The 25,011-nt window shown below is 42.8% G+C and overlaps 1 protein-coding gene across 12 annotated transcripts in view; it reads left to right on the forward strand.

The window, feature by feature from the left end:
* The window catches only part of PALD1 (phosphatase domain containing paladin 1), a 150,639-nt gene that overhangs the window by 91,714 nt on the left and 33,914 nt on the right, over positions 1-25,011 (forward strand). For all 12 annotated transcript variants that reach the window (XM_034426020.3, XM_087871785.1, XM_034426015.3 and 9 more), the window contains 2 exons: positions 1,113-1,184; positions 4,650-4,790. In XM_034426020.3, coding sequence (XP_034281911.2) covers positions 1,113-1,184; positions 4,650-4,790 — 213 coding nt within the window. The remainder of the gene's footprint in view (positions 1-1,112; positions 1,185-4,649; positions 4,791-25,011) is intronic.

Raw genomic sequence — 25,011 nt, forward strand, 5'->3', positions numbered from 1 at the left:
CCAAAAAAAAGGGGCGAGAAGAAAGGACACCCTTGGCTGCAACTTGAAGGAGCATATTCTTCTCATGTTAGACTCAAACTTTGCTAGAAACTTTGCCATGTGCACTTAAGAAAAAAATCCAGAATCCTGTGTAGTGCTGTGGAGTTCCTTGAGAGAGGGGGGGATGTAAAATGTATATTTGTGCTTGGTTCTTGAGTCAGTCTTGACTCCTGATGATGGCTTAGACATGTCCCTATAGTTTTCTTGGAAATCTTTTTGGAAGTGGTTTGCCATTGCCTGTTTCCTAGGACAGAGAGAAAATGACTGGCCCAAGTTCACCCAACTTGTCTCCATGTCTAAGGTAGCACTAGATCTTAGGATGTCCTGGTCTCTAATTCAGTACCTTAACCAATACACTTTGGGACAGGATTTCTGTAAAATGATTTGTCAATGATCAAAAGCTTTTTGAAAGCTGAAAGATGTAGTGGTTTACAAAATAATACATTTGTTACAAATCAGCACAGAAAGAAAAGAAGCACCCAAAATTGTTGGCAATCCTGGTTTTAGTGTATTTCTTACATTGTATATGCCAGGGGTGTCAAATTGGATTTCTTCAAGGCCGGATCAGCATTGTAGGTCTCCAAGAACCAGCCGGGGGTGATGGAGATGGGATGGAAGTCTGCACCACCCTGCCGGCCAAAATGGGGCATGGGAGGGGGGCTGCATGTGCCCCCACATCTCCCATTTTCAACCTGGACAGCGTCCTGCAGCACTCTGCCAGCCAAAATGGGGCACTGGGGGCCATGCATGCCCCGCTGCGCCCTGTTTTCAGCCTGGACGGCCTCCTGCAGCACTCTGTCAGCCAAATGAGAGTGCTGCAGGAGGCTGTCCAGGCCAAAAACGGCAGAGTTTTGGCCAGCAGAGTGCTGCAAGAGGCCATCCAGGCTGAAAACAGGAAGCAGGGAGAGGGGTACCTGTGCGGCACCACGGGCCGGTCCTTTGCTATTTCTAGGAACCAGCCTGCAGGCCTTGAGTTAGACACCCCTGGTATATGCCAACTCTTTAAAGGAGAAACCACTGTTTTAGCTTTTTCATAGCTTTAAATCGAGGCTAATCCTGTCTTGTTGCTGCAGGGAATCCCCGAGATCATGGAGGATGAGTTTGTGAGTGTGCCGGATGCCAAGTACACAAAAGGAGAATTTGAGGTTGGTGTCTTCTAATGCATGCTTTGTATTTTCTTAATATAATGCTTTAACAGCAGGGAACCTTCACAGTCATAATAGATAAATGCATTGATTTGAGTTTCATGTCAACCCTGCTTCTTGTGATTTATTCAGTAACATATATTTTAATTTAGCATTGGGAGTGTGCATGAAACACAAGCCATCTTGAACAGCTTTGAACAAAAGAGCCCAACCTGAAATGTTACATTGACATGAGTTGTAAACTGGCTGTGTTCTGTTAGGCCAAAATTAAAAATATTTTAAGCAGTCTGACCAGTTTTTACATAGGTTTTGCTATGCTACTTTCATAGTGGCACCCTATAAATAGATTTGCACAATTCCTTTTTTAGGCAATTGTGGGTTTCTCACATATAAAAGTAGTGGCCAGTTGCAAGAAAAAGGAAGGAAGGAAGGAGCTTTTAAATGATGAATAACATTAACATCACAGCAAAAGACAAGAGCAGTTAGAGAGGGTATGCAAGCAAAGCTTAGCAAGTTAGCCAAACTAATATATCCTTTGCATTTTTTATGCACCCTAATGCTCAGAATGAGATAATGAACAAAATGTGCACGCAGGTGTCAAAGCCAAGTAGATGAATTACACTAATAGCACACTAAAAGTCTTTGTGTTGACACATTAAGAGCAACACTTTTGAATTATTTGTTTGCAAAGCAAAACTTTGCACGATGCAGGAAGATCCGCATGCCTTCTAACGGCAACCCACCCCAAAAAGACTCCTAATATCTAATAGCTAAATTGTGGCTTCCAGCTATTGCCCTTTTGTGCTTAACATTCACATTTGCATTTGAACTGCCCAGGGTAAATCTGTAACAGCAGGGACACAGTTGATCCCAGCAACTCTACTAATCAGCTTGGAAAAACTTTGACAGGAAGCTAACACAGCTACTAACTAGATAATAACAAGACGCTGGTCGCACACAGAACAGGACACTTGAAAACCTGCCTCTCAAAATGGCTGCAGCATGTTGTGATTGAACAATTAGCATTCACCCGATCTCTACAGTCATAGAATAGTTGGAGGGATGCAGTCGATCCCATCGAAGCATGGATGTCCACAGTTAGGTCCAGCGTCTGCAAGATGGCAGGTGTGGCAGCGCAACCCAAGACCTGGCTCTTTTGTGCATGTAAATGTACATGTGCACCAGTGGTGGGTTCCTCCCGGTTCGGTCCGGTTCTGCCGAGCTGGTAGTGGTGACTATATGACATCACCGAACCGGTTCTGCCCCCCCCCCACATTCTTCTTACCTTTTATTTGGCCCCACCCCCAATCTATTGCTGCCTCCTGAGTTCCAGCTGATCGGCTATAAGGAAAAAAACTGTTTAAACTCTTGCCGTGGTGCTTCAAAGGGCCACCCTACAGCTGATCAGTGGTAAAAGGCAGTTTGGTGGTAGACTGGTGCCTCCAAAACCAAATGAGTAGACCGGTGCCTACAAAAATAAATGGGTAGACTAGTGCCTGCAAAAATACATGAGTAGACCAGTGCCTGTAAAAATACATGAGTAGACTGGTACAGCTCTGCAAGCAGTTAAAAGCCTGGTAGACCAGTACCTCTGTTAAATCCTAAAGAATTGTCACATGACCATCAAGCCATGCCCACCACAAAATAAGCCACGCCCACAGAACCGGTAGTAAAAAAATTTAGAACCCACCCCTGATGTGCACAGAGGAGACACAAGTTCCAGGATCGTGAGATGGTACCTGCCATCTCACAGATTTTTCACACAGTTACCATGAAACATGGTCCCTAAATGGATCTGATTGAACTACAGGTAGTCCTCAATTTATGGCCACAATTGAGCCCAACATTTCTGTTGTTAAGTGAAACATTTGTTAAATGAATATGGCCCCCACTTTACGACCTTGCTTGCCACAGTTGCTAAGTGAATAACCGTAGTTGATGAGTTAGTAACCCGATGGTTAAGCGAGTCTGGCTTCCCCATTGACTTTGCTTGTCAGATGGTCGCAAAAGGGGACCACAGCAATGGTCATAAGTTGCCAAGCATCTGAATTGTGATCACACGATCATGGGGGATGCTGCAAAGGTCGTAAGTGTGAAAAACAGTCATAAGTCACTCTTTTCAGTGCCATTGGAACTTTGAATGGTCATTAAGTGAACTGTTGTAAATCGAGGACTAGCTGTACAAGCTAAGATTATTGTGAAAATAGTGTGGAATCTGCCTATTTTAAACATCTTCAGTAAATAAAAAGGATAATACAGGTAATCCTCAACGTACAACCATTTGTTTAGTGACTGTTCGAAATTACAATGGCACTAAAATGACCTGTTTTCACACATATGACCATTGCAGCATCCCCGTTCATGTCACATGAACAAAATCTGGGAACTTGGCTAACTGAGTCATATTTAGGACAGTTGCAATATCCCGGGGTCATGTAATCACCTTTTGCGAACTTCTCACAAGCAAAATCAATAGGGTAGCCAGATTCATTTAACAACCCTCACTGACATAACTGCAATGACTCACTTTAACAACTGTGGAAGTAAGGTCACTTAACAGCTGTTTTGCTTAGCAGTGGACATTTTGGGCTCAATTGTAGTCGGAAGTCGAGGACGACCTACCTATAGATTGACCACGTGTGTGTCGTATGAAAACCAATATAAACACCTGGACAGTGGTGGGATTCAAATAATTTAACAACCGGTTCTCTGCCCTAATGACCGGCTGGGTGGGCATGGCCAGGGTGGGCGTGGTTAGGGGTGTGACAGGCAGCACTCGGCCTCCTGCACCCCCCTGGGAGCAAAAATGGGCCAGGGGGACGCATGCTCCCCTGCACCCTGTTTTGGGCCTAGGAGGCCTCCCTGAAGCCTAATGGGAGTGAAAACGGGCCGCGGGGGGAGGGGGCGTACCTACCCCCCCTGCCCCATTTTGGGCCTAGGAGGCCTCCCTGCTCCCTGGGAGCCCAAAGGGGGTGCATGGGGACTCTGGGGAGGGGAGGGGAGGGGCCAGTCAGCAATTTAACTACCAGTTAACCCAAACTGGCTAAATCCCACCACTGCACCTGGAGTTTTTTAGGGATAGGTTTTGTATCAGGCAGCAAAATCAGATAGGCCAGTGTTTCTCAACCATGGCAGCTTTAAGAGGCATGGATTTCAACTCCCAGAATTCCCCAGCCAGCAAAGCTGGCTGGGGAATTCTGGGAGTTGAAGTCCATGCCTCTTAAAGCAGCCAAAGTTGAAGAAACACTGAGATATACATCTCAGGGTCTCTCTGTGTTGGCTTTTGTTTTTTGTTTTACCATATAAGGGTATCTAAGTACTAAACTTTGCCTTTATAGAGAAACTGTGTTTCTTACATCTGCTGGAGACGTTTTCTTTGCTGAGTGTTTAGTCCCTGTATGAGAAAAGTAAGTGAAGAAGGGAAAAGCTTCATTATCAGCTATAGGGTTTGCTCTTATCTGCCAGGTGGTGATGAAAATGCTTCAGATATTGCCGGAGGGTCATCGGATGAAGAAGGAAGTCGATATGGCATTGGACACAGTGAGCGAAACGATGACGCCTATGCACTACCACCTGAGAGAAATCATCATTAGTACTTACAGACAGGTAAGGTTGACCCCGGAGAGAAGAGAAGGGGAGGGAAATTACTGGGTGCATTTTATGAATTTTTGCTCACTTCTGGTCCAATTGGATATTAAGACCACTAAGTAGATGTGGGTATGATGTGACTTTAGTCCATAATGCATAATTGGAATGTCTTGACGTCAGTGGTGAAATCCAATTTTTTTTACTACTGGTTCTGTGGGCGTGGCTTGGGCATGACAGGGGAAGGATACTGCAAAATCTCGATTCCCACTCCACTCCTGCAGGAAGGATATTGCAAAATCTCGATTCCCAGTCCACTCCTGCAGGAAGGATATTGCAAAATCTTGATTCCCAGTCCACTCTGGGGCCTGCCAGAAGTGGTATTTGCCAGTTCTCTGAACTACTTAAAATTTCCGCTACCAGTTCTCTGAACTACTCAAAATTTCCGCTACCGTTTTTCCAGAACCTGCTGGATTTCACCCCTGCTTGGCGTGCTGCCATAGAAGGATCAAAAATAAGAGGAAGTGTTGTGGCCCGTCGGAGTTTCATGGCAACTGTTACCATTCTTGTTAGTTTATGAGTCTAAGAAGGGAAAATCGGTCATCTTTTTAGGTTTTTCTCTTTTCAATTGGTGGGTGGTGCCTATTCACATAATGTTAGTTTTTAAAATATTGAGCAGTGGAGTGGCTTTTGAATTTTCACCCTCAACAGGATATTCCTTAAGACTTCATCGCATTCAGCCCTTGACGTTGTTATCATAACCATAACTGAAGTTGTTAATATTTCCCTCAATTATTTCTGCTGATTTGTTTTACATATGTTAAATGAAAATGATGGTAATATACAATTGTTGTGTTCTCTTTTCCAAGTTTTGACTCATTTAATTTCTCCATATTCTGTTCTAAATAAAGAGCCAGTTTGATTTAGTACTTAAGGCGCCAGGCTAGAAACTAGGAGACTGAATTCTAGTATCACCTTTGGCATGAAAGCTGATTGGGTGACTTTGGGCCAATCACTCACTCTCGGTCCATGACATCAAGTTTGGGTGACAAGCTGGTTGGTTAATTCCTGTCGCAACCAATGGATCAACACTCTGTTGATCTGAAAAAAAGCAGCCATGGCCAAAAAAAAATAAATCATAAAATTGGGTGCAGTTTACTTAACATCCACCTTGCTTAGAGAACTTCTGGCCCCAACTGTGGTTGCATCTCAAGGACTACCTGTAATACTCATTTTTCCTGTTGTTCCGTTAATTTTATTCAAGAAATCATTTCTCCTCCCCTTTTGACTGTTATCTAACTCTTCTTGTATTTTTTTTTTAATGGAAATCAGTGTTCAGTTGGACACATTTTCCGCTGTCACTCTTGTCTTTTCCTTCAATGTAATTTCAATGTATAAGGTGGACAACTATTTACATATTTCTGTGGCTTTGTCTACATCTGTAGTACAGTATAAAGTGTATGTAATGTGTGGAAAATACCACTAGATGTCAGGTTGGAATGCCAAATATTTTCCTTGTGGCTACAAAGTCAGGACAGGACATTGAAAACATCATTTTAAATCCAGTTGTCACTGTGTCTGAATCTTGTCTATCTTCGTCAGAAAGGTGCAAGTAATTTTAATGCATCCCCTTTCACAAAGAATGCACATCTAATATTATTTGTCCCTGGTTACCGTTTGTAATTAATTTTATTTTGATTCTGTATTCTTGTTTTATTGTGTAAATATGGTAAGCCACTTTATTGTATATATTCTATAAGACCAGTTGGTTGCAAGTTGTCAGATAAATTGGATGGATGGATGGATGGACAGATAGATCTTTTTTCCACTGACCTTGCACGAACCTTCTTCCATATGAGGCTTTGGAAAAAAAAGAAAGCTGAAATTTTCCAAAATAGCAAGTATGTTCTTCACAAGCCGTCATAGGAAATTCAAATTCAAATTCAAATTCAAATTCAAATCTTTATTGTCAGTGCACAACAGATGTACAATGAGATTGGTTGAGCTCCTTCAGTGCAGCCCCCCCCAACACAATACAACTCACAGTGAAGACAGAAAATCCCTAACCCAATAAATCATATTAACAAAACACCCAGTCCTATTGCATCAGTGTGAACATGTTACACATTGTGCCGGCCCTGCAGTCCATCATACTACATAGTTATTATGTTATTTCTCATTCAGGAGTCTGACAACCCATGAATAAAAACTATTCTTCAGCCTGTTTGTGCGGCTGGCTATACTTCTATATCTCCTTCTTGATGGTAATAAATTATCAAGTATTCTCTGCTTGTTATTTAGGAATTATGTCATTAAAGCAAAAATAATACTGCAAGTATTTGTAGCTCAGGGTTGACATGAGGGGTCCTTGGTGCTCTCTGAGCTTACTTATTTTCTTGCAGATTTTTCATTATCCAAACTAGGTAACAACATTTATTTATTTATTTATTGGTTCGATTTATATGCCGCCCTTCTCCGGAGACTCAGGGCGGCTTACAATGCGTCAAGCAATAGCTTTCATACTTTTGTATATACCTGCTTAGTAGGGCTTTTGGCCCCTCCTAAGCGGTGTTCTTTTTTATACAAAGTCAGCTTATTACCTCCACAATCCGGGTCCTCATTTTACCTACCTCGGAAGGATGGAAGGCTGAGTCAACCTTGAGCCTGGTGAGATTCGAACTTGCAGTAATTGCAGGCAGCTGGTGTTACTTAACAGCACTTTAATCTGCTGCGCCACCAAGGCGCCACCGATTACCAGTGCTAATAAGGAGTGCAGCAAAACTGACAGCAAACTGCACTTATTACTATCACTGATGATGTTACCTAGTTTGGTTAATGAACCATCTGCAAGAAAACAAGCAAGGTCAGAATGCACCAAGGACACCACAAGTGTTATGTCACCCTGGTGTTTTTTGTTTTCATCACCAGCTTTCCTTATTGACCCTCTGCTCTGAAAAACAAACACCTTTTCATTTCAGGAATATCAGAAGAGTATCTCTTCTATAAATAGTTCGGTTCTTTTGTCATTTTTTGAAAAGTGATCAACACAAGCAAATTAGCATCCAGACATCCGAGAAGTGGTAGGTTGCCTGAACCTGTTCTGGATTCTCTTTTAACTTCGACATTGTCTGTCTCTAATTTGTGGTTGCTGATAGTTACAGCAGGTGTTGATTGATATAAGACTTTGACAGTATATTTGGTTGTGTGTCTTAGGGTTTTTCTTAATAGGGAATACAACATGGACACACAGACAAGACTTTTTCTCATAACACTTATTTTATTATACTATTATTATATTCTCCGTTTTCTATTTCTATTCTTCTTTCATCTATAAAGTATTCTTATATTCTACTTCTATGTTCTTATTCCCGTGTATATAATCGAATGCTTTTTTCAAATCTTAACTATTTCTTAGTTCTTTGTATTCTAAATTTTCCCCCTTTCCCCAGGTGTAGGTGGAGATGCTAACTCTGAGAGAATGGTCAATTGTCTAGAGCAGTGATGGCTAACCTTTTTGCCGTTGCGTGCCAAAAGCGGGGGGAGCGTGGGAGGTCGTGGGTGCGGGTGCCCACATCCATAATTCAATGCGTCCCGCCTTCCTGCACATGCGCATGTGACACCCCCACACTTCCCCCTGCTTTTGGCACACGACGGCACGGTGGGCCCAGTAGGCCCATTTTCCCCCCTCCCCAGGCTCCAGAGGCTTTCTAGGAGCCTGGGGAGGGCAAAAACAGCCTTCCCCATCCCCCCAGAGGCCTTCCTGGAGGCCAGAAACAGCCAGTTTCCCGACTTCTGGTGGGACCGGAAGGCCTGAAAATCAGTTGGCTGGTGCGCGCATGTGCACTGGAGCTGAGCTAGGGCAACACTCAAGTGCCCACCAATATGGCTCCGCGTGCCACCTGTGGCACCCGTGCCATACGTTCGCCATCACGGGTCTAGAGCCATGATGCAGGGGTGGGTTCCACTTTACTACTGGTTTGCAGTGGGAGCGTGCACGCTTCGCATGAGCAGATTGCCAATTATGACATCTGGGTGGAGCCTCCCGCCGCTTTTACTACCGATTCTAAAGAACCAGACAGAACCAGGAGCAACCCACCACTGCCGTGATGGCAAACCTATGGTACGGGTGCCAGAGGTGGCACCCAGAGCCCTCTCTGTGGGCACCTGTGCCGTCGCCAGCTGCTCTTCTCAGCCACTTGATCTTCATGTGTGCCAGAGTGCTGGAAACCCAAAGACCAGGTGGCCAGTGCACAGTAGGAAGCTCTAGACCAGTGTTGGTGAAGCTTTTTGGCACCAAGTGCCCAAACTGGAACGCACACGCGCTGGAGCTCTGGAAACTCAAAGACTAGCTGGCTGGTGTGCATGCACGCGCCAGACACTTGGTTTTTGGATTTCCAGCGTTCCGGCATGCACGAAGACCAGCTGGTCTTCGAATTTCCAGAGCCCCAGTGCGTGCGCCTTCCAGTTTGGGCACTTGGTGCCCAAAAGCTCCACCATCACTGGTCTAGAGCGGTGATGGCTAACCTTTTTGCCATCGTGTGCCAAAAGCGGGGGGAGTCTGAGGGATCACACCCGTGTGTGCCCACATCCATAATTCTATGTGCACTGCCCCCCCATATACGTGCATGCCCCCCCGCCCCACTTTTGGCATGTGATGGGACGGTGGGCCCAGTAGGCCCATTTTTCACCCTCCCCAGGTTCCAGAGGCTCTCTAGGAGCTTGGGGAGGGCGAAAATGACCTTCCCTACCCGCCCCCCCTCCAGAGGCCAGAAACAGCCTGTTTGCTGACTTCCAGTGAGACCAGAAGGCGCGTTTTTCACTCTCCCCAGCCTCCAGAGCCTTTCTAGGAGCCTGGGGAGGGCAAAAACGGGCGTTCCAGACCCCCCCGGAGGCTGGAAACAGCCTGTTTCCCGACTTCTGGTGGGCCCAGAAGGCCCGAAAATCAGCTGGAGCTGAGCTCGCGTGCCCACTGATATGGCTCCGTGTGCCATCTGTGGCACGCGTGCCATAGGTTTGCCATCACGGGTCTAGAGCTTCCTACTGAATTTATGGCAACAATCAAATCTTATCTTTATGATAGTCATAGAGCAGCATAAGGAGGGCAAGGTACAGTCAGTTAAAAAGCATAGAAAGTACACCAGAGTCTAGAGAAATATGAAAAACCTTCTAGTATAAAATATATGCACCATATTGAAACAAGCTATATATGTTCACACAGATGCACACACAGAGAGACACATATACATACAAACATGAGTCTAAAAATCTAAAAAGAGCTAGGAACATTAGAAGGGTGTAGGGGAGCACAAAATGTAGTAGGTAGAAGACTATGGAATTCTTGGCAACAATGGGATTTGAACCAGGTGTGTAATTCAGTCCAACACGTAGTAAATAAGTTATGCCAAGGTTTCCATGCTTTTTAATTTGTTTCTGTCTTGTGGAATATTCTTGCTGTGTCCTGTTACTTGACTTTCCCTGTGTGAAAAAAATGGAAATGGTAAACCAGTTTTAGTGGTTACTTTTAACATTAGCCTAGGCTACCTGCCTAGAAGGGATGCGGTGGCTCAGTGGCTAAGATGCTGAGCTTGTCGATCAGTTTGGCGGTTTGAATCCCTAGCGCCGCATAACGGAGTGAGCTCCCGTTACTTGTCCCAGTTTCTGCCAACATAGCAGTTCGAAAGCACATTAAAAAATGCAAGTAGAAAAATAGGGACCCACCTTTGGTGGGAAGGTAACAGCGTTCTGTGCGCCTTCGGCGTTGAGTTATGCCGGCCACATGACCACGGAATTGTCATCAGACAGCGCTGGCTCTTTGGCTTTGAAACAGAGATGAGCACCACCCCCTAGAGTCGGGAATGACTAGCATGTATGTGCGAGGGAAACCTTTACCTTTACCTGCCTAGAAAACAAGCTTTGGGATTCCGACATGAGGGGGGGAAAGGACAATTAGAGTTAGGGTATGATTGAGGGGTAGAAAATACTGCTGTAAACAAATAATCAACACCTTGCCAGTTATCTTCTCTTTCCCCATCTCTATGTCTTTATCAATTAGATATATTAATCTTGGGGCCTTGAATTACCAGGATCTCATGCTGCCTCTGTGAGATCCTGACAAGGCAGATAACAAGCCTATGATGAGGGAGTGCAGGAAAATTCATTTATTTTATTTTATTTGTTTTACCAATTGTATAGGTGCCTATTCCACACTGGTGACTCTAAGTAGTGAATGGAGGGTTAAAACCAGACCAGACCTAGAGTACACAATAGCAACAGACAGACAATGTAAACATATGGGCAAGGTCTAAAATAATTCAGCATCACACTGGAGGAACACAATTTCCCTGCCATCCAAGCTAGCCCAGTGCTAAACATGTCATTACATGAAAGCTTAAAAATGTAATTGTAAGCACAGGGATTCCAGCTTCATAAAGGATCCACGCTGGAAGGTGAAGGAAAATTTAACTATTTCCTTTTCAGCCATGTTTTTAAAGAACGCCTCTCTTTTTCTTTTAAGTCTAAGAGTTTTTTGTTTTCTTTAAAGGTACATAAATAAATACCTTCTTTAAAAGTATTTGTAGCGGTACCGATAGTCTGTTCCAAGTTCTGTTCGCTAATTCTCTAGAAAGAGAATTAGAATTAAGAGACTCTAGAAAGAGGGCAGAGAAGTGCAACAAAGGTGATTAGGGGACTGGAAGCTAAAACATATGAAAAACGGCTGCAGGAACTGGGTATGTCTAGTTTAATGAAAAGAAGGACTAGGGGACACATGATAGCAGTCTTCCAATATCTCAGGGGCTGCCACAAAGAAGAGGGAGTCAAGCTATTCTCCAAAGCACCTGAGGGCAGGACAAGAAGCAATGGGTGGAAAATAATCAAGGAGAGAAGCAAATTAGAACTAAGGAGAAATTTCCTGACAGTTAGAACAATTAATCAGTGGAACAACTTGCCTCCAGAAGTTGTGAATGCTCCAACACTGGAAGTTTTTAAGAAGATGTTGGATAACCATTTGTCTGAATTGGTGTAGGGTTTCCTTCCTAAGCAGGGGGTTGGACTAGAAGAGCTCCAAGGTCCCTTCCAATTCTGCTATTCTATTCTATTCTCTTCATTACTACATTTTTGCCTGATGATTGCAGAACATTTTGTAATACTAAAGATGAAATAAATAACCAGGAAAGACTTGAAAGCTGGATAAAGGAAACCCCTTCCCAAAGCATTGTTCTTTACATCCTATGTTAAAGTGTTTTTGAAAAATGCTACTTCCCCTTTGAGAAATTTTAATTTGAATTAGGTTAAGCATTTATGCTTAATTCAAACATGTCTTGTATGTGCTGTCCTAGAATTGTTTTTCTTGGGAGGAAATTACTACGAGTAATTCAGTTTTTGAGGCAAGACTTAAACTCTTCGATTCTTCCTTGAATTGTATGTCTGTCATAGAAGAATAGAATAGAATTCTTTATTGGCCAAGTGTGATTGGATACACAAGGAATTTGTCTTGATGCATATGCTCTCAGTGTACATAAAATAAAAGATACATTCATCAAGAATCATAAGGTACAACACTTAATGATAGTCATAGGGTACAAATAAGCAATCAAATCATATTAGGACACAGTCAGTATAAATCGTAAGGATAGCAGCAACAGAGTTACAGTCATACAGTCATAAGTGGAAGGAGATGGGTGGTGGGAATGATGAGAAGATTAATAGTAGTGCAGACTTCTTGAATAGTTTGACAGTGTTGAGGGAATTATTTGTTTAGCAGAGTGATGGCATTCAGGAAAAAACTGTTTTTGTGTCTAGTTGTTCTGGTGTGCAGTGCTCTATAGCGTCGTTTTGAGGGTAGGAGTTGAAACAGTTTATGTCCAGGATGCAAGGGGTCTGTAAATATTTTCCCAGCCCTCTTTTTGACTTGTGCAGTATACAGGTCCTCAAAGGAAGGCAGGTTGGTAGCAATTGTTTTTTCTGCAGTAATTGTTTTTTCTGCAGTATCATATGGAAATTGATATCTGGACCAAAAAACCCCCTGATTCTCTGTATTCTATTTATAGTTAAAAGACTTCAATATTGGAGAGATAAGTAGTTGGCTTCATCTGCTGAATGGTCTTATTAATATAAATCAGAGTTGAGTTACAATGGTATGCCTTATCATTAATTGAAGTCTTATCATTAATTGAAGTACTTTGATCAAATTTATATACAGAGTTGTCTTTCTGTGTGCATAAATGTTCTATATGTTCTCTTCTGTTTTGTTTTAGTTGCATTTATTTAATTATTTGTTTTGTACCATTAAGGCAGTGTTGATTCTTCAGCAACCACATAAATAGATTTTCCCCCCATCTCTCCCTAACCTAGTGTTCCAACAGTGCACTTACTGCCATTAATTTAATCCATTAGAACAGGGGTCTCCAAACTTGGCAACTTTAAGATTTGTGGACTTCAACTCCCAGAATTCCTCAGCCAGCAAAGCTCTAATTCTTTTCTAATTCATTAGAAAAAGGGTTTTGGCATAAAGAGTGGCCTTGAATTTCTTTAGACAAAGAATGGATTATAATACTGTACTTTTGCTCCTGGACCCACTAGGATCTATAGGTAGGTGTAAGGTCTTTAATAATCCAGGTATTTACCCAGGGTTAGTGCTAATAAAGCTTTCCAAAACTGGTGCCTTTTAACTTTGTGGTGACCAAATGCTGGACAGTGAGGCCTATGAATTACGAATGCTGTATTCTCAACACATCTGGAGGGCATCAAGTTGTGAAATGCCAACAATATTTGAAGCAGAAGGAAACAAGGACTTTCCAGTTTTGGTTGAGTCTCTTTCGAAGTGCTGAGGTTCAAGAAGCTATAAAGAAGCTGAGCAAACACAGGAGCATTGAACAGAAGTTGGAAGGAACTTTATTGGATTCCCAGCAGTGGCTCTAACTAATAGTTGCTTCAGCTGCCTGGAGCTTTTCAACACACCTAGGATTTTTATTTGGACTGGGCAAATGATTTTAGTTATATTTGTGTCTGCCACCGAGCAAAAGAACCAGACAACTTAGAAAATGTTTACCGTTTGGGGTAGGTTTAAATGAGGAAGCTCAACTTATGGTACTGTGCAGGGGTGAAATCTACTTACCTTCCCTACCGGTTCGGAAGTGCGCACTCTGCGTGCATGATTTTGGACCCTCTGCACATGTGCAAAGCCTTCTGCACATGCGCAGAGGGTCAAAAACAGGTTACTTCCTGGTTTTAATGACGTCCGGGTGGGTGGGCGGAGCCTCGCACTGCCACCGCTACCGGTTCTCCAAACCACACGCCACTGCCGCTACCGGTTCACCTGAATCGGTAGCATTTTACCCCTGGTACTGTAGAATGTTTCTTTGAGGATGTTAAAAAAAAAAGAAAAATAGAGGGTCTCTGCATGCTGCTTTTGAAAAGACATACTTGAGACTGAGTCTCTCCTTTTTGAATTCAGCTTTTAGATTAGAAGAGTTCTATGGCTGTAACTTGGGAGATCTTCCTCTCCCCTTTTTTGCTCGCTTCCCACAAATGTAGACCTAATTGTACAAGAGTTTCTCATTACCAACTGTGAGCAGCTCATTGGGAGCAAACCCTAAAACATAATTCATAACTAATGTCATCTGCTTCTTGTCAACTTGGATCTGAGTGTACGCCGTTGTTTAACTTTCCATTCGAAAGAGAACAAGTTGAATAAAATGAGTAATATGTTGTCTTTGTTATGCTATTTATAATTCACTCGCTTTTTGTAAGCAATGGTGCTGTGTGTATTCTGTAGAAGTCCATTATATTTAATAGAACCAAGTCTGGATTAATATGAAATCATCATACATAATCACAGACAATAATTAGGTTGGGACGTCTCATCAAGGCAGGATCTCATCTGAGGTTTTGATCATTTCTGATCCACAATCATACATCTGAAAAAGGATCTTGCAGTTCATCAGGTGCTTTGCTCTGGAATTCTCAACAAGAGTTGAGAACTATTGAAAAAAAGTTTCTGACATTTAACATTTAGACATGATAGAAGTGTTACAATATTTGAGGGGCTGCCACAGAGAAGAGGGGGTCAAGCTATTTTCCAAAGCAACTGAAGGCAGACAAGGAATAATGGATGGAAACTAAACAAGGAGAGATTCAACCTGGAAATAAGGAGAAATTTTCTGACAGTGAGAGCAATCAACCAATGGAACAGCTTGCTTTCAGAAGTTGTGGGAGCTTCATCCCTGGAAGCTTTCAAGAAGAGACTGGACTGCCATCTGTCAGAAATGGTGTAGGGTCTCCTGCATGGGTGGGGGGTTGGACTAGATGACCTTCCCCTCTAACTCTGTTAATCTGTTAAAAAAAAAACTCATGGCAATAGAAGCTGATCTCTTTGCCTGTAGAGCTCTGGGCTCTACTGTCGATGCTAAATTGCATCATGTGGCTCATATTTGTTCACTTTCTTCTTTCAGTACAACCGCAGTAATCACAGTGTGGGGTACAAAATAGAATTAAAACCATTCAATCCCAACATGCTAAAACCCAAATGATCAGCATCGCAATAAATGTGCATCAATGAAGATTCATTTAAATCTTCTTCTCTGAACAAATAGATTTTAGTCTATTCAGCAAGCAAGGTGTGCTAGGTTTGGTACAGATAGTCCTGACTCTCGTTTATGACGGTTGCAGTGTCCCTGAGTCATGTGATCATCTTTTGCAATCTTCTGGCAAGCAAAATCAGAGGGGAAGCTAGTTTCATTTTACATCTGTTACTAACTTAACAGCTGCAGTGATTCACTTAACAACCATGACAAGAAAGGTAATAAAACGGAGCAAAATTTACTTAAAAACTGTTTCACTGAGCAACAAAAATTTTGGGCTCTGTTATGATTGTAACACATTGAATGAAGTGGCTGGATGGAGTCACTGAAGCAGTTGGCATGAGCTTAAATGGACTCCAGAAGATGGTAAAGGACAGGAAGGCCTGGAGGAATATTGTTTATGGGGTCGCGATAGGTCGGACACGACTTCGCAACTAACAACAACAACGTGATTGTAAATTGAGAACTACCTGTATTAGCCATATGTATGCACATCTGGAATGTGATGGATAATGATTCCACTGTTGATTTGACTTTATCTTGTACGCTTGCTGGTGATTGTGATGTTCTTATATAAAAAAACAATTATTACCAAAAAACATAAGGGCTAATAAGCTTGAAGTCTGCCACATCACATCCACATCCATGGATCTCCACTGAAAACAATGTATTTCTAAACATCTCTCTTAAAAATGTTCAATTATTTTGAACCTGGTGGTCCAAATGTATATTCTTAGATCACCACAGATATGTCTGTGGCCAGTGCCTCCTGCTCTCTGTAGGAAACCATTGTAGACAAAGAACAGCTATTTGTCTCCTTTCCAGCATTGCTTCATCATCCATGACAGCCCTTTATGATTTCACGTGGTCTATAAATAAAAAGTTAAGACATACTTCTGGATCTGTGTCATTGAGTGGACAATTACTGGCATGGCCTTGATTGAATCACGCTTCGGAGTGCCCGCTGCTTTCTAATCTTTTCAGCACATTTACTTCTTCTGCTGCTGCCTCCATGATTGTTCATAGTTCGACTCCAAGTTGCAGTTGGTTTTATTTCCAAACTAGCTGATAACCCAGCATTACCCGGGTATTTATTTATCCCAATCCTGTATTAGACAGGAAGCCCTGAGCCCTGATTTCGGTGAGAATTAAATTAGTTAAAAATGTTTTCCCTGTGCCCCCAGAAGCGTCAAGTAAAATGGTACCACCTTGTTGTTTTGCTAGCTGATCCATGATCATTTGGTATGCTTTTTTCTGATCTTGATTTAGAAGTGGCTTCTTGTCCGCAATATATGCACTAAGCTGTCTGACATTGTAGTTCTTTTCTCGTATGTAATCTGCGTGAAGTACGTCATGTCGGTCTCGTAGTGGTGCAGGCAGGCCGAGTTGCAGTAATATTTTATTGATCATGGCCATACATTTGTCCTCAAGAATAATCAAAGCCTTGTTGAAAATGTCTGAACCAAACGTAATTTCTAATGTTGGATTTTCCCCCTTACCAGAGGGAGCCCCGTTGTGGAGTACTGTGAAGACGTTCCCATGGCAACTCCACTGTGCTGTACAGTAGAAGCCATTTTAAGGCAGTACAGTAGAAGCCATTTTAAGGCACAACAGGCTAAAAGAACACACACCCTGATGGGTGTTAGAGGTATCTTACCCCCACAATATTACTTTCCAGAGAGTAAGTCATCTGTGTGTTGTGGTCTGCCAGCAGTGTGCAGAGCTGGCAGCGGAGTCAGACAGTGAGGAGGCTGAGGAAGAATATGGGCCAATCTTGGAGGCTGGGAAAGGCCCGGATGAGGACTCTGTGTCGGAGACAGAGATGGGGCCAGGGCCATCTGGGAGTGATGTGCAGACTCCGGAGCCTCCAGAGGCTGACAGCAGAGAGGCAAAGGAACAGGAGGAGTCTGTTCCTAGTGCACGCATGAGAAGAACTGCCAGAAGGCAAGAGCAGCTGAAGCAAAAGGGACAACTCAGGAGTAAGGCCAAGAGATTATTGGCTCCTCCCATAAGGCTTAAAAGACCAGCAATGGCTCTTGGGCTCTTTGTCGGAAAACAACGTTGATAGATTTGTTTCTTGTCTTGCTGCATTTATTTCTTGTCGGCGTCTTCTGCTTCTGAACTTTTGCCAAGAAAAGCCTTTGGCAGGTTGCCTAATTAGACCAAGGTTGGTGATAAGGCTGAAGAATTGTGTTATGAAGAATTTGTTTTGAATTAGTTTGGACTACGCTGAGAATGAGTTAATTCTCAGCTTTCTAATAAAGTCTGTTTGTTTTGAATGGATTGCATCTGATAATACCTACTTGGGCCTCGGTCACAACAATGTGTACCAAGTTTGGTTGAAATTGCTCGAGGCGTTCCAGAGTTATGCTGGAACATACACACACACACACAAAGCCATTTTTACATATATAGATTAAAGCTTACAATGGATTCCTCCCCCCCCTCCTCAAATAAGCCATCTGCTTCTGATTCTCATCTTGCCATGGTTTTCTTTTCACTTAGGGCTCCCCTTCTGTCACCCAACAGGTGACACATAGGTGGCTTCATCAGTGTACCTGAAGAGAGAAATACTCATCTAAAGTCTTATCATTGACATTTGACTTTATGCACGGTGCTCATTCCTAGTGCGTCACCTACAGTGGCGGCATTGTTATTGTCTTCGGGAGATTCATGTGCTCATTTCATAGGCAAGGCTGATGGTTGATTTGGGCGAGGGAATTGAGGCTTAAATCCCACTCAGGAGGGAGCTTGCTGAATGAATGTGATCTATTACTTTCTCTTCATCCAATTAATCTTACGCGGTTGTACCTCTGGAAGTAAAATTAGGTAACATCCTTCTGGGTGTACAGTGGTTCAAAGACAAGGTGGGATAGAAAGTCAAGGAACAAAATCCACAATTGGAAATCAACATGTGCCTTACAAAGCCAGGCACGATGGGTGTCCAAACAGATCCCAAGCAAAAAACCCACAGCTCTTTCTACAGCTGTAGATGCTTAATTTATTTTACTGTTATTTTCCTTGTAAAAGGTTTCCCACTGGGATGCATTAATAATTTTAATTCCAGCATTAATTGTATTCTGGCTTTCCTGTCAAAACGCACAAGCCATTTGCAAATGGGGACTGAGGGAAAAAAAACGGACTTTCTTAAATGCATAATTTTAATGCCTGGTGAGGACAAACAATAACATTCCAGAATGTAGTGGAAAATGTCATTTTGTGCCTGTTATTTATATTTCTGAAGATCAACCATACTAAACATTCTGGTCTGGATTCTGAGGTAAATTAGTTTAAGGATGTTTGGGAAAAAATGTGGGTTTTTTTTTTTTTTGGTCCTTCCCTCTTCTGCCACCCGTTCCCTGAATTTCAGAAAATGGGAGGTATAAATGCTGATATTTAGATGCCACAGGGTGACACCAAAATTGAACATGGCGTGGCATGGTATGGCTTCTCAAAACGAACCCTTCTGTATCAGATTCCTGTGAATGAAGTTGGTATCAAAGAACCACCAATTCTGAGCTTCTGCTAAATCCCAATTCTTGGCATATTTAAACATTTGGTATATTTTGACATTTTTAATTATTTCCCCTATCACATCCAAGTAGAAACTTGTCATCAAGATGAAGGGTTAAGCATTTGGTGATAAGGGATTATCTCCAGGAGTGAAATTCAGTAGCTTCTGACAGGTTCTGGAGAACCGGTAGTGGAAATTTTGATTAGTTTGGAGAACCGGTAAATACCACCTCTGGCTGGCCCCAGAGTGGGGTGGGAATGGAGATTTTGCAATTACTGCAAGTTCAAATCTCACCAGGCTCAAGGTTGATTCAGCCTTCCATCCTTCCGAGGTAGGTAAAATGAGGACCCGGTTTGTGGGGGCAATAAGCTGACTTTGTATAAAAAAGAACACCGCTTGGGGGGGGGGCGAAAGCCCTACTAAGCAGGTATATACAAAAGTATGAAGGCTAAGCCGCCCTGAGTCTCCGGAGAAGGACGGCATATAAATCGAACCAATCAATCAATCAATAAATAAATAAATAAATAAACTTGTTAAGTGAATCACTGCAGCTGCTATGCTAATAACACAGATATAAAATGTATTTTGCTTCCCCGTTGATTTTGTTTGTCTGAAGGTGGCAAAAGGGAATCACTTGACCCCGGAACATGGCAACTGTCATAAATAAGAACCAGTTGTCAAGCATCCAAATTTTGATCATATGACCACGGGGATGCTGCAACAGTCATAAGTGTGAAAAATGGTCATAGGTCAGTTTTTTCAATGCCGTCATAACTTGGAACGGTCACTAAACGAGTCACTGTAAATCAAGGACTACCTGTAATCCAACCCTCCGAAATCATATTGGAATGCCTTGTTGTTGCTGGGTCACACTGAAACCCACAGTGAGTATAGACATTAGTATTTATTCAGCACCTGGAGTCTTTGTCTATGGAGATTTTCAGTCATCCAGGTCATGGTTGTCCCAAAGGCATTTTTTCAAAAGGCAACTGGACTTTCTTTGTTTTTCCTTGAAGACATTTCACTTCTCATCCAAGAAGCTTCTTCAGTTCTGAATGAATGGTGGAAAATGAAAGGATTTATATTCCTTGAAGTCATCTGGTCGTTTGCACTCTTTCTGAGAGTTGTTGAGGCCACTTGGTGGTTTATTGGGATCACCTAAATAGTGCAAATGGGTATGGAACCTTCTTGGAACTTCTTGGAACTGCTAAAAATTACAACACAGTCCTTTCAGCAGTTCCAAGAAGATTCCACACCCATTTGCACTATTCAGGTGACCCTGAGGGCACAGATAACCTTCCAAGTGGCCTCAACGACTCTCAGAAAGAGTGCTAACGATCAGATGACTGCAAGGAATATAAATCCTTCCATTCTCCACCATTCAGTGAGAACTGAAGAAGCTTCTTGGATGAGAAGCGAAACGTCTTCAAGGAAAAACAAAGAAAGTCCAGTTGCCTCTTGAAAAAAGCACCTTTGGGACCTCTGGAGTTTGTCTAGTTTTAGCCGAATTACTGTCACATACCATATCTTTGCTGAGATCACTACATGTTCCTCTTCCTTTGTTCTTTCTCTTTTCCCTAATATCCTGAATGCGAGAGAATGGAGCCTCAGTAAATCTTTCTTTTAAGGGTAGAATAAGCTCTTAACTCAGATTGAAACTTTCAGCAGTTTTGGAAAGTGAAGTTCAGGGTAGAAGATTTATGTTTCGGTAGGGAGCTTTGGGGAACGCGGTGGCTCAGAGGATAAGACTCAGAGGATAAGACAAGCTGAGCTTGTCGATCAGAAAGGTCAGCAGTTTGGCGGTTCGAATCCCTAGCGCTGCATAATGGAGTGAGCTCCCGTTACTTGTCCCAGCTTCTGCCAACCTAGCAGTTCGAAAGCACGTAAAAAATGCAAGTAGAAAAATAGGGACCACCTTTGGTGGGAAAGTAACAGCGTTCCGTGCGCCTTTGGGATTTAGTCATGCCGGCCACATGACCACGGAATCGTCATCGGACAGTGCTGGCTCTTCGGCTTAGAAACGGAGATGAGCACTGCCCCCTAGAGTTGGGAACGACTGGTACGTATGTGCGAGGAGAACCTTTACCTTTCCTTTAGGGAGCTTTGTGCTGGCATTCGTTGTCCAGCTAGTGGGTAAAGCACTACAAAAGGGCACATTCCCTAAAGCAGGGGTCTCCAACCTTGGCAACTTTAAGACTTGTGGACTTCAACTCCCAGAGTTCCTCAGTCAGCAAAGCTGGCTGAGGAATTCTGGGAGTTGAAGTCCACAAGTCTTAAGGTTGCCAAGGTTGGAGACCCCTGCCCTAAAGTACTTTGAGAATGATAGATGGGAGGGGGCCCCATTAGCAGGGAAAAAGGGAGATCCTCACTCAGACCATGATAGCTTCCAGCCCTTTCGTAGAAAGATATACATACATATAAAACTTTTGTTTCTAGCCGACGAGTTCTCTGCTAAGGAAAAGAAATAGCTTTAGCAGACTGAAATCATGCTTCAGATGTTATCATCTAATCATCCCCTATTAAATCCTCTAGTTTTATTTTTTTTTTAACAACTACTAAGCATTTAAAAAGCAAAAAACAACACCATCTCTTTGTGTTTTTACTGAGCTACAAATCAATGCAAAATAGAATTGCCATTCAGTTCACCCTAATGGAAAGTGTCATATATTGACCCAGGGGTGTGTGATTATTTGGGTAATGAAGACTGACTGAAATGGGACAGTCGGTGGACCATTCTTCCAGCAGCTTCACTGTTTGTCCACTTTCTCTTGGAATAATGACCAACTTTCCTGTTCCCTTGCAACTTAGTGGGCCCCGTATTTTATGGAGATGCATTTGCCTGCAGGCGCTGGGGCCAGGATGTTAGTAAGGTTTGTGTCAGTGGTGAAATGTAAAATTTGTTACTACCGGTTCTGTGGGCGTGGCTTGGTGGGGGGTAATGTTACTGGATGGGTGTGGCCAACTTTTTTTTAATATATATATACTTTTAAAAGCATTTTTTCTACAATTTCTTCAGCCAAAGAGGTTGTAAAAAAAATGCTTTTAAAAGAAAAAAAAAGCCTCTGACGATCAGGCAACTCAGCTGGGATTGTCAGAGCCTTTTAAAAGCATTTTTTTACAACCTCTTTGGCCGAAGAGGTTGTAGAAAAAATGCTTTTAAAAGACTCTGACGATCCCAGCTGAGCCACACGATCATCAGAGGCTTTTTTTTTTACTTTTAAAAGCATTTTTTCAGCCGAAGAGGTTGTAGAAAAAATGCTTTTAAAAGTAAAAAAAAAAAAAAAAAGCCTCTGATGATCGTGCGGCTCAGCTGGGCATGGGGGGGGGGCAGGCTTTTTTGCTACCGGATCTCCGAACCACCCACCGCCATCGCCACCGGATTGGGTGATCCGGTCCAAACCGGGAGCATTTCACCCCTCGTTTGTGTGGTTTTGCGTTTTTATTGCCATTAGACAAATTTGTAAGGAGTGTCCACTCTGCATAGTCCTTGACTTACAAGAGTTCGTTTAGTGACCATTCGAAGTAACAATGGTGCTGAAAAAAAAGTGGCCATTTTTCACAGAACCACTGCAGCGTCCCCCGTGCACGTGATCAAAATTCAGACAACTGGCTCATATATATGAGGGTTGCAGTGTCCCAACATCCTGTGATCACCTTTTGTGGCCTTCTGATAAGCAAAGTCGGGGTGGGGAAGCCAGATTCCCCTAGCAACCGTTACTAACTTAACAACTGCTGTGATTCATTGAACAGCTGTGGCAAGAAAGGTCATAAAACGGGGGCAAAACTCACTTAACTTTCTCGCTTGGCAACAGAAATGGTGGACTCCGTTGTGGTCGTAAGTTGAGGACTACCTGTATTCTTTTTTAATTCTTTATTGTTTATGGCAGAGGTATCAAACTCAATTTCATTGAGGGCCGCATCAGGGTTATGTTGGACTTCAGGAGGCCAGGGTGGGCATAGCCAGCTTGACATCACTCATGTCGGGGGCACTTTTGGTGGCCCCAGCACTCTGCCAGCGGAAATGGGCTCCCGAACTCCTTTTTTTGGCTGCGGTGGCTTCCTGCAATCTTCTGCCAGTAAAAAGAGAGCTCAGGAGGGCCATCTGCGGTCCTCCCAAGCTCCCTTTTTGCTGACAGAGGCACCACGGGCTGGTCCTTTGCTGTTTCCAGGGTGGCCCCGCGGGCCAGTTCTAAGCACCCCGCAGGCCAGATCCAGCCCCCGCGCCTTGAGTTTGACACCCCTGGTTTATGGCATTTTATGTTGTGTTTGTTTATTGATAGCCCGGAATTACTTGGATAAGATGGGCGGCCATATAAACTTGCTAACAAAATAAATAACGATCGCTAAGAGTCAACGCCAACCTCTTGGCACAGAATCATAGTTTTAATTGATCAGGCTCCCCAGAGCAGAAATCTGCTAAATCATTTCCTTACCAATTGTAAAAAGGTGTTTGGTTTTGGTCAAGACAATCAAAGAAGAAAGTGAAAATTTGGTTTCTTTCTGAATCTGAAAAAGACTAAGCTCATGACCACTGCAAGGACAGGAAACATCAAAATAGAAACCGATGGCAAAAATACAGAATGTGCAGGGGGAAAAATCACTTTCCTAGGATTTTTTTTTTTTAATTTGATTTATATTCCGCCCTTCTCCGGAGACTCAGGGCAGCTTACAATGTGCTCAGCAATAGCCTTCATCCTTTTTTTGTATATTTATACAAAGTCAGCTTATTGCCCCCACAACTGGGTCCTCAATTTACCTACCTTAGAAAGGATGGAAGGCTGAGTCAACCTTGAGCCTTGGCGAGATTCGAACCTGCAGTAATTGCAGGCAGCTGGTCTTAATAACCAGCTTAATAACAGGGTGCCTTAGACCACTGTACTACCAAGGCTCTTTTGTAGGATTACAGATAGCTCAAAGTGGTGAATGCAGCACAGAAATAAAATGTTGGGTTGCACTGGGTCACACAGCAATGATGAATATGGGCTGAATATGAGAAAGCGAGGGTATCAGCCTGGCCACTGTCAGTTAACACAAATTGTTAAGAACTGTATTTTTAGCAGTTAATTGATTCTTGGAGAAGATATACGAGGGATGATAAAGAAAACAAACAAATGAATTATAGGCCCAATCAATGCAGAGTTTTCACTCAAGGCACAAAAGATCAGGTTTAAATTAATCACATTTCAGACAACACTCTGCAAAGTTTGAGAAGTCTTTTGAAACTCTGTAATAGTTGGGAAAAGTGGGAGGGACAAAATGATTAGCAAGATGGAGGGACACAGCTATGATGGGTGCACCTAAAAGATCATCTTGGGACCAGATCCTCCTGGAGAAGTATATTGCCTATGTGGTTGCTAAGAGTCAACACCAACTTCTTGGCATAGAATAATTGTTTAAGTTGACCCAGCTCCACAAAGCAGAAATCATCTCCTGTGGTCTAGCCACCACATTATGATCAATTATGAGATGGAGAATATACTTAATTCCTTCATTTAACTGCTGGTTTTGGAACACAGACATATAATCTGTGCATTGTACTCATGGACATTGAAGTCAATTTTATATTGAAACGTATGATTTTGGTAGTGAATGCAGATGGTCCAGTTTGCAGAGTTGTAATTCTTGAATCAACTAAAGCAGTTTTCGGTCACATAGTACCCATACTTCTCTCTTCACATCTTCCCACTCTGTTTCTTCCTTAAGATTTTTATGTGTAAATCCACAGTAAAAATGGAGCGAGAACATACTCTGTAGCTTTATACGCTGCATTGGAGAACTATTATGAGCCACATCTATACATCTATGAGCCATGATGGCGCAGTGGTTAGAGTGCAGTACTGCAGGCTACTTCTGCTGACTGTCGGCTGCCTGCAATTTGGCAGTTCAAATCTCACCAGGCTCAAGGTTGATTCAGCCTTCCATCCTTCCGAGATGGGTAAAATGAGGACTCAGATTATTGGGGGCAATAGGCTGACTCTGTAACCGCTTAGAGAGGGCTGTAAAGCGGTATATAAATCTAAGTGCTATTGCTATTGCTATTAGGAATTTGACTGTAGAATGGGACTGGCAAACATTCTAAGATTCGGTTCCAAATATATAGCCATTGTCTCATCATCTACCCCTCATCATCTAACACCATCACCAAGTA

The sequence above is a fragment of the Pantherophis guttatus genome, chromosome 6 (assembly GCF_059756535.1).
Source record: "Pantherophis guttatus breed Tessera chromosome 6, ASM5975653v1, whole genome shotgun sequence".
NCBI lineage: Eukaryota > Metazoa > Chordata > Lepidosauria > Squamata > Colubridae > Pantherophis > Pantherophis guttatus.